We start from the raw sequence: 16,851 nt of genomic DNA, 5'->3' as shown, positions 1-16,851 counted from the left end.
TTAGACAAAGTCAGTGGGTGTATGGATGATTTGAAGGGATAAAAAATATGTAAATAGTTTCATATACAATATTTAGTAAATAACTATGGGTATGGGAGTCATCGGTATAGTCACTAAGTGTTCATTTTTGAGTAAACTATTTCGCTTTGCCACAACGTTGACCAATCGGTGACAAGGTCACGTTCAGCACGCGCTGAGAGATGACAGGTTTCCATTGTGTTTTGGTGAGTAGGTAATATCAGATACACACAAAGAATTACTCACAAAAGGAAATGCTCTTTTAGGAGTTCCTTGAAATTTCCAGGTATGTATGATGTTGTAATGGAGGAGGAGCCTAATGCTCATATGGTTATAAATATTCACAAGTTTGATGGTAAAGAGCACAACACCTCAGGAAGAAACCGCCTGAACAGCAGAGAAGCAGCAGGTATGGCTGATCTTTATTTCATGCATGGCTACTAAATTACATTTTCATGATTTTTTTTTATTGTTTTATACGTTTGAGTGTGTGCTTGTTTGTTTTGTGTAATTTTTTATCTTTTTTTTTGTCATCTTTCCAGCTTGCACAAAGACTCAGCAGAAAGAAACCAACAGCTTTCAGACTCAGGTGCGTGTTTCTTGTTGTTGCCAAACTCAGTGAACTTTAGCAATGAAAATGAGTGTAGACAGATGGCTAAAGAGATGCCAGCATTTAACTGACTCGCCTCCACCCTCGTGTGCTGAAGAGTAAGTTGTTCTCCCCATTTAATTGCTCATGGACCATTAGGCACCATAGGACTCTCTGTCCCTGTGTAAATATCCCTGAATACATTTGCCATGAATAAATGAGAAGGAGTAAGGCCAAGACTATGAGGGTTTCAGAGGTCAGAAAAGGAAATGCCAGACTGAGCAAGGACCCAAAGTTTAATTTCCATCTTTCTCTCTCTGTAGCACAGGTTATAAAAACAGGTTCTCTCTCCCTGTGGAGTTTGCACAGCTGAGATTAAGCCAAGCTCTTGAGAAAGCCAGAGACGAAGCAGACAAGCCTTTTCAGACATGAACCGAGACGCGGCTGAGATTCGGGCCCAGTACGAGCAGCAGGGGTATCTGTCGGCTCTTCCCATCCTGAGTCCCGAAGAGCTTCAGCAGGCCCGGGACGCCTTCGCTGAGCTGGAGAGAAAACATGGTGAGGTTCGGTATTATTGATCGGCTGCATTGACACCAGTATACAAGAACTGAACTGAGATGGACGATGACATCCCAGAGTGGCTTTTAACTAAATTAACTAAATTAATAACTTTTTACAACTTACTTAAGCTGGACTGTGACGCTATTTTCTTCTAGAAACAAACTTTGTTGCATTATTTTTCTGTTATCACTGTAAAGCTGCTTTGAAACAATCTGCATTGTAGAAAGCGCTATATAAATAAAGGTGACTTGACTTCAGTGGAACTGCTGCATTCCTGTTGTTGGCTTGGACTCGAGGGTTGGAATTTAAATCACCGTATTCTTTTACAGGTGAAGATTACACTGCTTACAGCCTTCATAACATCCACAAGGATAATGACTGGGTGATGGCCCTCGCCAAACACCCTCGGCTTCTTGAGGTGGTCACTGCGGTTCTGGGGTCCGACGTCATCCTGCTTGACTCCAGATTCATTTGTAAATATCCAGTGCGGAAGCCAGAAAGCAATGGCGTCATCCAATCGAGCGGTGATAAGATTGAAGTAATGCCGTTTGTGGCCTGGCACCAGGACATGACGTAAGCACCATTCACATAATCTAATGGTGTGTGTTTTTTGGTTTCTGTTGGCTCAGGTTTCATCATGTTTTGTTCTTTAGGTACTGGGGTTTTGATGGAGGTCCCGTTCTGTCTGTCTGGCTTGCCCTTGATGACTCGCTTGAGGACAATGGAGCACTGCAGGTTATTCCAGGTACAAACACTGCTCTATGTGCCTCTATGTCTGGAGTGTAATGGGAAGTGTCTAAAAATTGTGCTTATTTATCCAACAGGTAGTCACCACTCCGGCCTTCTGCCCCATCACCAATCAACACGAGCTGGGAACATGCTGAGTGTCAACCAGGAGATCCCAGAGGAGCTGGTGCACGCAGAGAATGCCCTCTTATGCCCTCTTCAAGCTGGTCAGATGTCTGTGAGTGTGAAGATGTATTTATATGCATTTCTTTAATGTATGAAAAAACAATATGCAATGACAGAATGCAGGTACACTACCCGTCAAGGTTATTTCGATAGCCCACTTTAGACACTTTACTAACTATAATTTGCAACTACATGTCAACTACCAGAGTGTTAGTAGTAGACTGTTAGGTTCGGGTTCGGGTTAGTAGAATAAGTTGACATGTAGTTGGGTAGTTACTTGTAGTCAGTAGAATGTCTGAAGTGGACCATTGAAATAAAGTATTATCCTAGTCACAATTTTGGACATTACACACTGACCAAAAACAAATCAAAACGATCTTATCCACCTCATTTTTCGACGTAGAAGTAAGCTATTTTCAGTCTTCTGATTCATTAGCCGCTGTAAGTAAATAACTAGAAGAATAGTAGTAATGCAGTAAATGTTAAAATTGTTTGCGCTGCAGTTCATAATTACATCAATACATGGTAAGAAATACCAGTTTGCAATATCAAGCAGCAAAATGAGCTGTTTTGAACAGCTAAAAATAACCAGAAGACCAGAGCCCAGACACGTTCAATATACAAATAGCGGCTATTATGTTAAAAAGGAAGGTGGATGTCTGAGTTTAATTCAAGCATTTCCCAAGCATTCATTGTCTGAATTCTTTTCCCACACAGGTCCATGATGGACTTCTGGTTCATGCCAGCGATCCCAACACATCTAATAGGAGGCGCTGTGGCTACGTCATCCGATATGTCCCTACATGTGCTTATCCAATCCAGGTACAAATCTCTCTCAGTTTATAAAATCATGTGGTCATAGATATTTAGCAGTAAAAATAAATATGTGTGCTTTTCTGACAGGACCCTGAGCGGCCCAGGAGTTTTCCTGACACAGTGCTGGTCAGCGGATTTGACCAATACAACCATTTCTCCTCCAAACTGTGACCGGCTTACACTGAACTCTTTATTTAAGGCATGGGTGCTTCGGCTATAGGAACTAATTCATCTCTAACAGTGTGTGTCCCCTCGAATGAAACATAGTATTTTACTTATTTATTATTATTTGTAATATTAACAATAGTTGACAATCAAAGTATAAAGTTCAATATTTTTCTATGCAATATTTACTTTGTTATAGCACTACAACTTTTTCAAACTTTGGGTATGAATCTTTCAGGCTTTTCAGGAAATCATGTGTCATGGGATTTTAAACTATAATATTATGTGTCCTTTAATGTGTTTTTGTGTAATTGTTACAATGTGTACAATGTGTAATTGTATGTGGTTAACTGAACTGTAAAAATTCTGTTTATTCTGAACACAGAACTGATCTGAAATACTCAATAAATTATTCAATATTACCTTTGGATGTTTTAAGTAATTTACATTTACATTTATGCATTTGGCAGACGCTTTTATCCAAAGCGACTTACATTGCATTCAAGGTACACATTTTACATTTGAAACATATTCAACAAATCTTTGTCAAAAATCACAACACATAAACTTAAGTATTCCACACGTGGTATCAGACAGACAGAAAATATGATTAAAATCATACAGTGTCAAATCTAAGGTTTTTACCAGTACTAACCACATAGAAAGTGTAATCTGGCATACTAATGTTCAGGCTGTATGTACAAATGTTGCTTTGGCTGTTGATGCAATATGTCATTTGAACCTTGGTCTGGGAACAGAATATATAAAATAAAGAAGAGAAAGGAAGGGGCAGCAACAATACCACATATGCAGTCATGATCTTGTTATAATCTTGGTCTTGACAGAGACATGGGCCCGCATGGGCGTACATTTCATCTAACAGTAGGGGGGACAATAAACAAAAACAAAAAAACACTAAGGGGACACTAATAATACAGCCAAAATGGATGTTTAAATATGAGTTAGATTCATAGGTTCACCACGCGGTCACATTGTAATTATTAAATTATCTTGTGTCCTCCACATAGTATTTTAGGTTTCGTCTGGGACAGAAAAGCCCACTGATCTACCACTTAACATCATATTGAGCAGGTCAACGGTAGATCAACACAACGGTAGATCTACAATATTAGCCTAATATCAGTTCACACATAGGCTTGTCGCTGTGTTAGTTGTAATGGGTGACTCACTATCCAAGAAGTTACTGTATTAAACAAGCTACCAAACAAGCTAGGCAACATTATAATCACCGACATACTGGACTCATGGAAAAATAGATCGGATATCATAATTTTTTGTTGTCATGACTAATTTATTATGACTAATTTATTATGACTAATTTATTATGACACAGCATCATCTGTATTAAAGAGAAAATATTCACGTCATCCGATGATTAAAGTGAATAAGATCTTGACAGCCGACTTACCGTTCCACAACTACTGAAGAACTTGTTTCTCTCTCCCACCGCACTAAATGTTTCTGAACATAAATATGTTGTATTGTTTTACTACGTACTCAATTATTTAAAGTATATATTATTTGATTTTTAATGATATGTTTAGGGGGGGGGGGGCAACCCTCAGATGGGGAGGGTGCTGACCCCCCACGATTTACGCCTATCCCCGTATGCATAAAACTTCTCAGATATGCTCTTAAGAATAATCTAGGCTGTGACTTAAATGTCTAAAAAAATATATATAATTTTATAAAGAAGCTAAAAGCAACTTTCAGTAAAGTTTAAGACTGATAAGTGCTGACTGAAGTGACACTTAAAGGGTTAGTTCACCCAAAAATATAAATGATTCAGTAATTACTCACCCGCATGTTGTTCCAAAGATATGTTTGATTAAATCTGAGAGCTGTCTCACTCCTCCATAGGCTTCTATTGTAATGGAAATTTGCCGGCCCAGAAAGTTAGTAAAGACAATGTTTAAAATAGTCCAAGTTGCTCAACCTTAAAGGCCATGTTGCAGGTTAACCACCACTGTCGATTAATGGGTACATAAATCACTCAAGATATGTATATAATTTTTAAAATGTTTCAAAAATGGTCTTAAATACCAGTTTTTTACGTTTTTGGTATTAACAGGTTTTTTTACGCAATTCGGTGATGACGTCACGTTGGGGAGAAGTGGAGGAAAGGTAGCCTGATGGCCGTCAAAGCCGATGAAATGCATAGTCCGAGGAGAATGAGTGGAGAGTTGGTGAAGTGTCCTGGTGAGTTGCTATCATTTAGCAACACAGCAATGAGATAACGACACTTTTTTTTTTACTGTCATTGAATAGCACCGACTGAAAAATCAACGTTTTCTTTATAGTGGCGGTGATCATGACGTTAGTTCAGATAAATACCGGTAGCCTTTATCATAGTACTGGTAAACTTTGTCTTTGTCATCTAGAAATAGAAGGCATCGTGCTAGCTATATGGGCGTTTCTAAGCGTTTCTCTTCCTCAGGTGAAAATGTTGTTGCAAACGTAGCCGCCGCGTGTCTGTCGCGGTGTTTGGCAGGTGCTTGTGCGGGCGGTGCCGCCCCATGGAAACTGCGTTGGAAAGCTTGTGCTGTTGGGCAGTGAGTGCGTTTTGGTCGCTGGTCGAGGAGCTCACCCCGCGACCAGATGTGACTGAATGCTGAATGCATGCTGCCTGAATCCGTTTGTGCTGAAGATAGCATAGGCTACACACATTTCAATCAGGATCATGGTCTCCTTCAAGCCAGCACACACGAGTATGTTGTTTGTTTACTTTTTTCACGAAGTCTTATGAACCAACTTAAACAGTTATAGGTGACTAGAGATGTGTTGTATAGACAATGATCATGTTCTATAATCTGCGCTATCTGAATACTCCTGTCTACTCGTCTCTCTAGTCACTGTCAACACGGGCTTTGGTAAACTCTCTCCCCAAGGTGACGTCATGCAATGCATTGTGGCGGAAAGGAGAATCGTTGCCGCTGTAAGATAGTACCTACTTTTTCGTATTATATTCCGTTTTGTGATACCCAACAACATAAAATACAATGGATAACAGTTTAAATGTTCATTCCCAACAAGCAAATTGCAGAAATTCGTTGAAAAATTAAACCTGCAACATGGCCTTTAAGTTTATCAAGCGACGAGAATACTTTTTGAGTTCACATAGTGTAACAGTGCAGCGCTTCTGGATTGTACGTCAGAATGTGGCTCGCTATTGGCCAGCATCACACACATGACCAGCGTCAGCCAATAGTGAGCCTGAATTAGTATTGATGCTGTGGAATCCTTATATATATATATATATATATGCAGTTAAAGCAATGATGCAAACAGAGTTCCTCCAACTCGGGGAAGCTTGCAATCCTCATAATAATGGCTTCCTTTTGCCTCATGGTTTGAAGATCATTTGGAAAGTCAATGAACTGTCATACAGTAGTGGCCAAAAGTGGATGTGCAGCCTAGAAAAATGTACATATTAACCCTTTATTCTATATTCTAATAATATTATACAAAATGTGTTAAAGATTTTGTAAGCATGGAGTCAATCAATTGTTTTATTTGTGATAATGCACATGCAAAAACAAGACAGAACCAGAGAAATGTTAATAACATGTTAATAGTATGTTGTTGTCAATGTATTATTTTTCCTGTGAGCTTTTTGTTTTGTTTATTTAAACCTATAGCTGTAGTTTGCCTTTTTTTTTTTTTTACAATCATTTTCAGATAAATTCCCTCACTAAGTTTAGTGTGTCGTTCTTCCTTCATTCAAAATAATTAAGATAATTAAAACATTTAAAGGTTACAGTTTATTTTAAGGTGTCATTGTTACAGTGTAATTATATATATAACGACTGAGTAATATTAATTAACTATATGTACTTATAGGGTTAGGGTAGGATTAGGATTTGGTTGAGGGTTAGTTACATGTACAGTAATTATGCATAATTGACTGTTATTTCTATGGTAAGTACATGTATCATGTAACAAGTACACTGTAAAATAAAGAGTTACACATTTAAAATGTTTTCCTCATATTTTGATGGTTTAAGTGTCATTAAAAACAAACAAACAAAAACAAAGCAAGACAAAAACCTCCGCACATCACGTTTGGCCACTACTGTATGTTTGGTGTGGTCAGTGCCACAATAGTGCTATTAAAACCCTGCTTACTGTGGACTGGTGAGCTCAAGTCATCACTGGTGCACTGCTGCATTCTTCCAGTCAACACAAAATGTCCTTATTACTTTCATTACGGCAGTCAGAGCATTGATGTGTAGAGTGAGAGAAGTTATTACATTTCTTACAAGGTCAGTTACATAAAGAATACCTTTACAATCAAAATGTTATCGTTTCACCAACTCCATGTCATCATTTAACTCCAATACATTATTTCTTTGATGGAAAGTGTTGTCTCCTCTCTGCTCGCATGTTGTTACTCCTAGGTTAGGACTTCTCTCCAGCACTCGTAAATAATTTAGGAGCTGAAACCTAGTCTTAACACTTAGGAACCTTTATGAATCACACATATTCTTAAATCTAGGAATAATTCTTATAATTTTGACAGTTAAGACACAATTTTTACTCTGAGAGGCTTTATACATATTTTATACATATGGAATTGTGATTTTGCATTGGCAAGAAACGTTGGAAACCAGCAGCAGTTTCTTTGTTTTCTAGTGCTTCGTGATCACGTGAAGGAGTCGATATTTCCTGAGTGTTGTAACACGGAGACAGTTGCCAGTTTGACCACCCTGCTGAAGAAGAAAAAAATGCTACGTATACTTGCAGCCAGACTTATTATCAGTATACTTAAAGTGTGTTAATGATTAGTTAACGTGAAGTGTGCTATTTACTATATTTTAGTTGTAAATAAATTGTAGTAAAACATAACTTTAAGTGTATTTAGTGTACTTTTGTGTACTAAATTGGAACAACTTCAAGTATAGTATACTATAAGTATATGCCTGTGTAGGGACTAATTACACGCTTGATTAGTGATATTAGTGATATATAGTGAAAAAATGTGGGCGCTTTCACCTTTTATTAGGATAGGACAGTAGTTAGACAGGAAGTGAGGTGGCAGAGAGAGAGAGAGAGAGAGAGAGAGAGAGAGAGAGAGAGAGAGAGAGAGAGAGAGAGGATCAGGAAAGGTCCACGAGCTTGAACTCAGGTCTCCCGAAGCACATGATGATGGTGCTTGCCCACGAAGCTATCGTAGCGATATATATTTGAGTAAAAAGTATAGGCTCATTAATACCTTTGGCTTATACCGAATACTAAAAATTGCATACTTTGTCTTTAATAACTAAGTACATTACAGGTGCTGATCATATAATTAGAATATCATCAAAAAGTTGATTTATTTCAAGAATTCATCTTAAAAGGTGAAACTAATATATTTTATAGACTCATTACATGCAAAGTAAGATATTTCAAGTCTTTATTTGTTATAATTTTGATGATAATGGCTTACAGCTTATGAAACCCACGAAATCAAAATCCCCGAAAATTAGAATATTACATGAAATCACACAGTAGTTACACAGTAATACCATGGTCATTGAACCAGGTTTTGGTTATTTTGGCAGTGTGGGCAGGTGCAAATCCTGCTGGAAAATGAAGGAAGCATGAAGTGCTCTGGAAATGTCCTGGTAGACGGCTGGGTTGACTCTGGATTTAATAAAGCACAGTGGACCAAAGTCCTCTTTTTTGATGAGAGCAAATTTTGCATCTCATTTGGAAATCGCAGTTTCAGAGTCTGGAGGAAGAGAGGAGAGGCACAGAATCCACGTTGCTTGAAGTCCAGTGTGAAGTTTCCACAGTCAGTGATGGTTTGGGGAGCCATGTCCTCTGCTGGTGTTAGTCCACTGTGTTTTCTGAGGTCCAAGGTCAACGCAGCCGTCTACCAGGAAGTTTTAGAGCACTTCATGCTTCCTGCTGCTGACCAACTTTATGGAGATGCAGATTTCATTCTCCAACAGGACTTGGCACCTGCACACAGTGCCAAAGCTACCAGTACCTGGTTTAAGGACCATGGTATCCCTGTTCTTAATTGGTCAGCAAATTCGCCTGACCTTAACCCTATAGAACATCTATGGGGTATTGTGAAGAGGAAGATGTGATACGCCAGACCCAACAATGCAGAAGAGCTGAAGGACACTATCAGAGCAACCTGGGCTCCAGTGTTGGGGTAGTTACTCAAAAAAAGCAACTAGTTACTAGTTACTTCTGTAAATTGTAATGAGATTACTTTACTAGTTACTGCATTTAAAAAGTAACTTCACTACGTATTACTTTACTTTCCCATTTCTTAATTTGCCGTGTAGATACATGGACAAACATCATAGCCCTATCATCACTTAGCCTGCATGTCCGCATAGTGTTTATAAATGTAGCCTATAAAAATTGCATGTAAAACCATATAAAATAACAATATCTCTGTCTGCACAAAGAAATATGCCTCACTTTAAAATCTACAAAGAACAGGATTATGTCCGTGGTGGTAGACACATGATCAGGGCTGGACAGAGATAAGCACATGATATTTTATTTTGACGGAAACTGCAAAACTGAAACTTTCTTCTCCATCTGTATTTTGACAGATACACACTGACACTGCACGCTCGCTCAAAGCCCAAAGGGGCAGGTGTTTAAAGATGTGATTGGGCCAGTCCAGTGTCAATCAAGAAAATAACCAATGGGCCAATCTACGTGTTTCATGGGCCGGTCTGTCAGAAAAAAAACTAACGCTGACTTTTTAACCAATGCATTACACCGGCACTTACCCAGCGCCGCCAATTAAACAAAACGAATGGGCCGCCGATGTACGAGTTTTATGGGCCGTTAAGACAAACAAAAAAAAGTTTTAGATGCATCGGCCCAAAAAGCTGTAAATCTCCCGGTAGTCCCGATGGCCAGTAGCCTACTTGCCTGCCTGGGCATAGAGTGAATTTCATGCAAATATTTTTGTCCTTTCAAGCAATAAACTGAAAGTAATGTGAATATCGCCACTGGCCGAAACCCCCTGTATCCGTCTCCATCTCCATTCCAGCCGCAACTAAGTATTGAGTGCTTTACATGCTCATACTTTTCATGTTCATACTTTTCAGTTGGCCAGCATTTCTAAAAATCCTTTTTTGTATTGGTCTTAAGTAATATTCTAATTTTCTGAGATACTGAATTTTCATTAGTTGTCAGTTATAATCATCAAAATTAAAATAAATAAACATTTGAAATATATCAGTCTGTGTGTAATGAATGCATATAATATACATGTTTCATTTTTTAAATGGAATTACTGAATTAAATCAACTTTTTCATGATATTCTAGTTATATGACCAGCTGTATTAGATAAATAAAACTTAGCTATACCTTGTACAAAATACTTTGTATACCATAATGTATTTTGAAAGTATACTTTCAATGCATTAAACGGATCATTTCCAGCACACAATTAAAATATACCTAAAATATATTAATATTAGATTCAAATTATTAATATTAGTGCAAATTACCATACTATTAGTGCAAATAAATACACTTTTAAAAAATAAACAGAATTTTCACTTCAAGTATATTTTTAGAAAATAATATAGCCTACTAAAGTACAATTATTTTAAAGTGTGTTAAAAGTTGTATTGTGAAAATAGGTAAAAGCATGATGCTTATATACTTTTAATATATTTAAAGTACTATTAAATATTTAATATATTCCAAATACAATAAAGTATACTTGTTTTCCGCTAGTGCAGTCAGAAAATGGTGGTGGTATCATCAATATCATACACTCCCATCACCTTTCACCTTTCCATCAGAAGAAGTGGCATGTGACTGACCAACAGTGTAGATTTTATGACCAATAAACTGATTTTCAGGAAAAATAGTAAAAAATTTAAATATCAAGATTATTTTTTGCCTAGCAATCATTGAAATGTAGCTATAGATACAATTATTTGAGTTATATAACCTAAAGTAGCCAGGTTGCTTTGTCACTTAATTCACTTTATTCAAAATTGATTATTCTTTGTTTTACAATAAAGTTATTGTGTAAATTAGATGGATCTTATTTCAGCAAATTAGCTCTCATTGTTACATCTATCCCCAGCTATTGTTACAACAGAACTCTTTGTGTTTGACATTAACTCACAAAATATGTGATTGTGTAGTACATGTCCAAGTGAGTTTTGCCACAAATGTTGTAATCGTGTTTCAAAGTTAAAGAGATAAAGCACAAACCACTGAGTTACTGATGCTCAAACAAAAAGCGTTACTTCCGTCCCCGGTCTCCCCTTTTTATTTATTTAGACATTATCACTGTGATAAGCACAAGAAAGTCAATCATTACTTATTAAAAAAATAAAAACCTTCAAGGTACCTTTCAAACAATTCTAATGTGGATATCTAGTTCCTTATTACTGCTACAGACTGAGATTTCAACAGTCCTAACAACATTACAGATCACTGTACATGTATGTACGACATGTATGCTAGAGAAAAGAGGCCAGATTGGAATGACAATTTGGGAAATGGAGTTGAGGAAAGTAGTTTTACATTGTAAAACCCATTAAGTTAACTCAACTCAAACCGATTGAGGAAACTGATTGCCGCAAACCATTTAAGTTTAAAAATGAATACATATGAGTTTTGTGAACTTATATATATTGAGTCATATTCACTCATAATTTAGTGTTGATTTAGTCAATCATTTTGAGTATATGTAACTTGAATATTTTAAGTTCATTCCATTAATTTAAACTAACTGGTTTGAGTTAATTTAATACAATTTCCTAAAGTCTAAACAACTATATAGCTACTCAAATGGTTTTAGGAAACCGATTGCCGTAAATTATTTGATTTAACTCAAATTAATAAAGTTATATAAGACAAAGGAATGTATTTATGTATTTATTTATGTGTTTATTTCATGAGCTATGAAAACTATAAAAGTATAGACCTTATACAAAAGTAATTTCTTGAAAAATAAAAATTAAACCTACCCACTGGTTTCTAATTTACTTTTAATATTTATTTTATTTTCAACCATAAACATAAATTAGATTAAATGAATTCAATTCAACTTAAATGTTTAGAGCTAAAATAACACATAGGTTATTCATAACTTATTCGGTTTAAGTTCTGCTTAAAGCATTGCAGTTTTTGAGTTAATATCACATATTTTATTAAGTTAAATTAACTTTTTTTTTTTAAATAAGTTAAATGTACTCATTTCGATTATTGACTTTCACTGTTACTGTAGGTTTTACAGTGTAGCGTCATGTCGTGTTGATCAATATGTCATTTTATGTTGCATTTTTATGGGCTAGTCAGCAGACGTAGGTCATACCAGCATACACACACTGTGAGACGATCATGCTAAATTTATGACACTGGCAGATAATTATCGCAGGCTATCTTTGGTCGCACGACCGTGACAACGGCCGTCTTTAAACCTCTCTCACTGTACAATTATGTAGGATTCTGTACAGAAATCACCACGATTGGTCATCTTTCCAAAAATAAATTAGTTTGGCACAGTTCAGAATCTGTCTGAGTAACTCTCAGGTCGATCAAATTTAAAACATATTCACTTATTTTCCCTTTTTTATGTTTTTCATGTCAGTATATGAGGATTTAAAGAATGGGCCCTTTTCACATTTCAGGGTTTGGCCGTGGAAGTGAATGATAGCAGGGCAAGCGGCACCTCTGGCTTATAGAGGTAAATGGAAGAGCAGAGCCAATTTCATTTCAGTGTTCCCTTTAGGTCTAAAAATTCATCTTCACATCACATCACATCTACAACTGTCCATAAGGGGAAAGTGGAGAGAGATGGATTATGGCAAAGAGAAGAGAGAAAGTGGCAAAGTGTTGACTAGTGTATTGGATCATATCCCACAGTGATCTAAATACAAAAATGTATATAATAAAGTGCATTAATCGTCATCTGTGATAAGAATTCATCATCACTTTTCAACATGAGGAAATGTAAAAGATAAGATATGAGTATGATGAGACTTGCTGTCACAACTATAGCAACACTGGAAATTACTATATCTAATATCTGTAGGCCTAGGTCTAAATAAAAGAGTAAAGTGTAGATATAGAAACCTGACAATGATTCTGTACTGTAATGAGATCTTAAAAAGCACGACTGGATGCTTGTATTCCTGTTTTTGGATTATCATATTAAAGACTGTCATCTCCGATTGGCGCGCAATTTATTGCAGTACTGGATAAATGAGATTTTCTCTGTGCAATATTTGATGTTATCATGTAATTGATTATGTTTGGAATTAATACTGTACAATAATGTATTTATTCTGTTTAATGTCAATGCAATAAAATATATATAAACAAGAAAACAATGAACATGTTGACATTTTTTTAATTAAAGGACTTCTTCAGTGACCATTATTGATACATACTGTATTGTGACAGGTTTGGCGATACCTGGCGGTCTGCGGAAAAAAACTACCCCAATAGCCAATCAAAAACAGCCCAAAATCGAAGCATCAAATTTGTAAAATAATCCATTCCCATGCCTAAAATAATTATTCATACTTCTTTAATAACCATTATTGATACATACTGTATTGTGAGTAGCCTGTGTATCATTATACGTATTGTATCGTGCAGTTTGAGGTTGCCAGGTCTGCGTAACAAAACTACCCCATTAGCCAATCAAAAACAGCCCAAAATCGAAGCATCAAATTTTTCAAATAAGCCATTCCCATTCCTAAAATAATTATTTATACTTCTTTAATAACCATTATTGATACATACTGTATTGTGAGTAGCCTACGTCTTTTATCTTGCAGTATGAGGTTGCCAGGTCTGCGTAAAAAACCTACCAACCAATATCCAACCATAAACAGCCCAAAAGAAGCCGAAATATCAAAAATTTTAAATAAGTAATTCCCATACCTAAAATAAATATTTAATGTGGCTGCGCTGTTATGCAAATTGAAAACCACTATATTGTTGTGATCATAAACACAGCTCAAAGGCTTCATACCAGTGGCCCTCCTTCACAAAACATAACATCTTCCACAGTTTTATTATTGGTACAATATAATATATTCCATTTTCAGGAAAGACTGAATAAGTGTAAAATATCAATACGAACAAGGAAATGTTTAAATTCAGATCAGTTTTATTGATAATAGGTTACCACAAAAACACAAACATTGACAGATGGTTTGTTTTGTTTCTCCTTTTCTATGTAAAAAATGTACTGGTCACCGGTTTTGTGATGTATTTGTTTATAAATAAATATACGTCTGATAAAAGTTAGGCTAGTTTGAGAACTTCTTTAATCATGACACCCACACCATCAAAGATCTCATGGATGGGAGCGTTGCACATGAACGCACTCGTAGTCACCAGTTTGTTCTTGGAATCCACATGCACTTCACCAACATTTTTATTCAGGTGTTTGCTTCCCAGTTCTGCCATGGTTTTGGCCACCTGAGCGTACGGCCACCTGCGGTTGCAAGAAAGACAATATCAACCAGTAATATCACCAGAGCCCACTTTTAAGAACTGTACTGCTTAAAGGTGCATGGTGCAACATTTAGGAGGATCTGTTGACAGAAATGCAATATCATATACATATGTGGTCAGTGTATAAAGACCTTACATAATGAACCGTTATGTTCTTATTACCTTAGAATAAGCAGTTTCTATCTACAAACACCACGGGTCCCCTTACATTGAAATAGCCATTTTGCGCCGCCATTTTTCTACAGTGGCCCTAAATGGACAAACTACTACAGAGCACGTTTCGTCGTCACTATGTTGTTCTTCATGTTAAGAAGCTAGCTAAAGTCACAGACACAATGATGAACAAGTAACAATAATATTCGCAATAACATATCGCTTTACTGAATAATTAAGTAAACCTAATTTATTAATTTATCTTTTTAAAGAAAACTCATTGCTTAACTGGCTACTCTCTGCTGTCTCAGACGACGACATCGATTCCTGTCGGCCACCGTAACTTCTGTTGGTTGCACTAGACCACTAGATGCGGCTAATATTTACACACTGCACCTTTAAACCATCATCTCTATTATATAAACCCTGCTAGAAGATATAGGCCAAACTCACTTCTCACACTCGCAGTCGTGTCCGACGGTGATCTCGCATCCGGGGATAGCTTTGGCTGCCAGCACAGGGGAGATGCAGCACATGCCCATGGGTTTCTTCGCCTGGTGGAAACCTTTGATGACCTTCTCGATCTCAGGAGTGATTGAGTAGTCCTTGCCTTTGGTGGCCCAGTCGCTCAGGTTTTTAGCCACTCCAAAACCACCTGCATGGCACATTAAGAGTTCATTCACCATGAATTGAGAAATCAAATTTTCCTTGATCTTTGAAATATAGGAGGTCAACATCCTGTAAGCTTTTATTGAAACAAGTTTTAGAAGACAATAGAGACTGCCTGCCAGACACAGACACATCATATGGCCAGATATAATATAACTCACACACATTATATGGCCAGATAAAATATAACTCACACACATTATATGGCCAGATAAAATATCTGCAACAACAGCATGACTGGAGTATAAATAGCATTACCTTTCAAAGGATCCTAATAGGAAATTGTCTGTTTACTATGCAAAATTCTCAGTAGAGCATTATTTGTTTGTTCGGTTATTGTATGTTTAACCATTTTAATCTTGACTCATGTACGGCCAGACGTTCATGTTGTTCACATCGAGATAAACGGTCAACTTCACACTGTTCTTGTTAGTTGTAGTGGGCGTTTATATTGAAGTCTTGAGACACATTTAAACAGAGCTTTTGAATGAGAGGGCTAAAATCAGGGTCGAACATTTTATTCCTAAATGATCATTTTATATAAAAAAAGCTAACATTTTAGAGTAATTGTCCATCATTAATATGTAACTATGCATGAAGTAATGCAGGACAAATGAGTAGTTCAACATTACCACTTCAGCTTCTACTATTAACTAATATAGAAAAAAAGCTTAACTAGTCAGTAATATCACATTTAGGACTAATAATCAATAATTACTGGATGAGATTCGCCTCATTAATAACTATCAACTAACTATGACAAATTATAAAGAACGTCTCTTTATTTATTGTTACCAAATAAAGCAATAATTCTACTAACATTTTAAGTGCACCTTAGGAAACAAAATTGAAAAATGCAATCCATGGTTTCATTTGTAGGTTTGGCTTTCAATAAGAACATCGGCCTGCCTTTAAAACACCTTGTGCTTGTTTGTTGTAAAGTTGCTTATCCAGGGTGTTATCACTTTCAGGGCTTTCGCACCGGGTAGTTATAGGAACGAGCCACCAGGGTGATTCCCGAGAACTAATGTTCCCTTAGGAACGTGTTGCTGGTTGCATTCGCACCGCCAGTATGAACTCTGAAGTGACGTAAGCCGCGCTTGTTTTTGTGACTTTTATTTTGACGGCGCAGAGAATGCCAGATCCTGAGCAAACAAACAGTGCTAGCATTCTCCGTCTTCATTAGATTATATTCTGTTTAACAGTCCTGTCTAATATGTTATTGGAAATAACTGTTATATATAGAAAGTAGACAGTATATGATAATGTATTAGCGTTTGCCGTGTGGTTGATGTCCAGTGTTGTGTTGCTGAGCAGAAATACATGTTTCGCTTAGTCCTCTCAAAGTTGTGTTGGATTTTTTGCTTAGCGTAAAGGTCGAGAGGCTCACCTATCACCGTTTTCCTTTTTTTTAAATGGCGGGTGCAGGTGTTTCGCGTGCGTTCAGCCAATCAGCGAACACTAACGTCACTGTAGTTCCTATAGCGCTGGT

General features: G+C 36.8%; 3 protein-coding genes across 4 annotated transcripts in view; 2 read left to right on the top strand and 1 right to left on the bottom strand.

Annotated features, from left to right (window-relative positions):
• The window catches only part of znf711 (zinc finger protein 711), a 555,809-nt gene that overhangs the window by 425,354 nt on the left and 113,604 nt on the right, over positions 1-16,851 (top strand). The gene's annotated exons all lie outside the window — the stretch shown is intronic.
• Positions 302-3,482, top strand: LOC307008221 (L-threonyl-[L-threonyl-carrier protein] 4-chlorinase). Its single transcript, XM_079630908.1, has 8 exons — positions 302-427; positions 561-607; positions 931-1,165; positions 1,498-1,741; positions 1,822-1,913; positions 1,993-2,132; positions 2,798-2,902; positions 2,984-3,482. Exons 3-8 carry the CDS (start codon positions 1,036-1,038, stop codon positions 3,065-3,067), a joined length of 795 nt encoding a protein of 264 aa, XP_079487034.1. The 5' UTR covers positions 302-427; positions 561-607; positions 931-1,035; the 3' UTR covers positions 3,068-3,482.
• Positions 14,173-16,851, bottom strand: part of LOC307008347 (glutamine amidotransferase-like class 1 domain-containing protein 3, mitochondrial) — a 4,292-nt gene continuing 1,613 nt past the window's right edge. Inside the window, exons 4-5 of the mRNA XM_079631089.1 lie at positions 15,144-15,345; positions 14,173-14,517 (exon numbers count right to left, since the gene is read on the bottom strand). Coding sequence (XP_079487215.1) covers positions 14,325-14,517; positions 15,144-15,345 — 395 coding nt within the window. The 3' untranslated portion in view covers positions 14,173-14,324. The remainder of the gene's footprint in view (positions 14,518-15,143; positions 15,346-16,851) is intronic.

This window comes from Phoxinus phoxinus, assembly GCF_949152265.1.
Source record: "Phoxinus phoxinus genome assembly, chromosome: 12".
NCBI lineage: Eukaryota > Metazoa > Chordata > Actinopteri > Cypriniformes > Leuciscidae > Phoxinus > Phoxinus phoxinus.
This window is presented reverse-complemented; position numbering and strand designations above follow the sequence as displayed.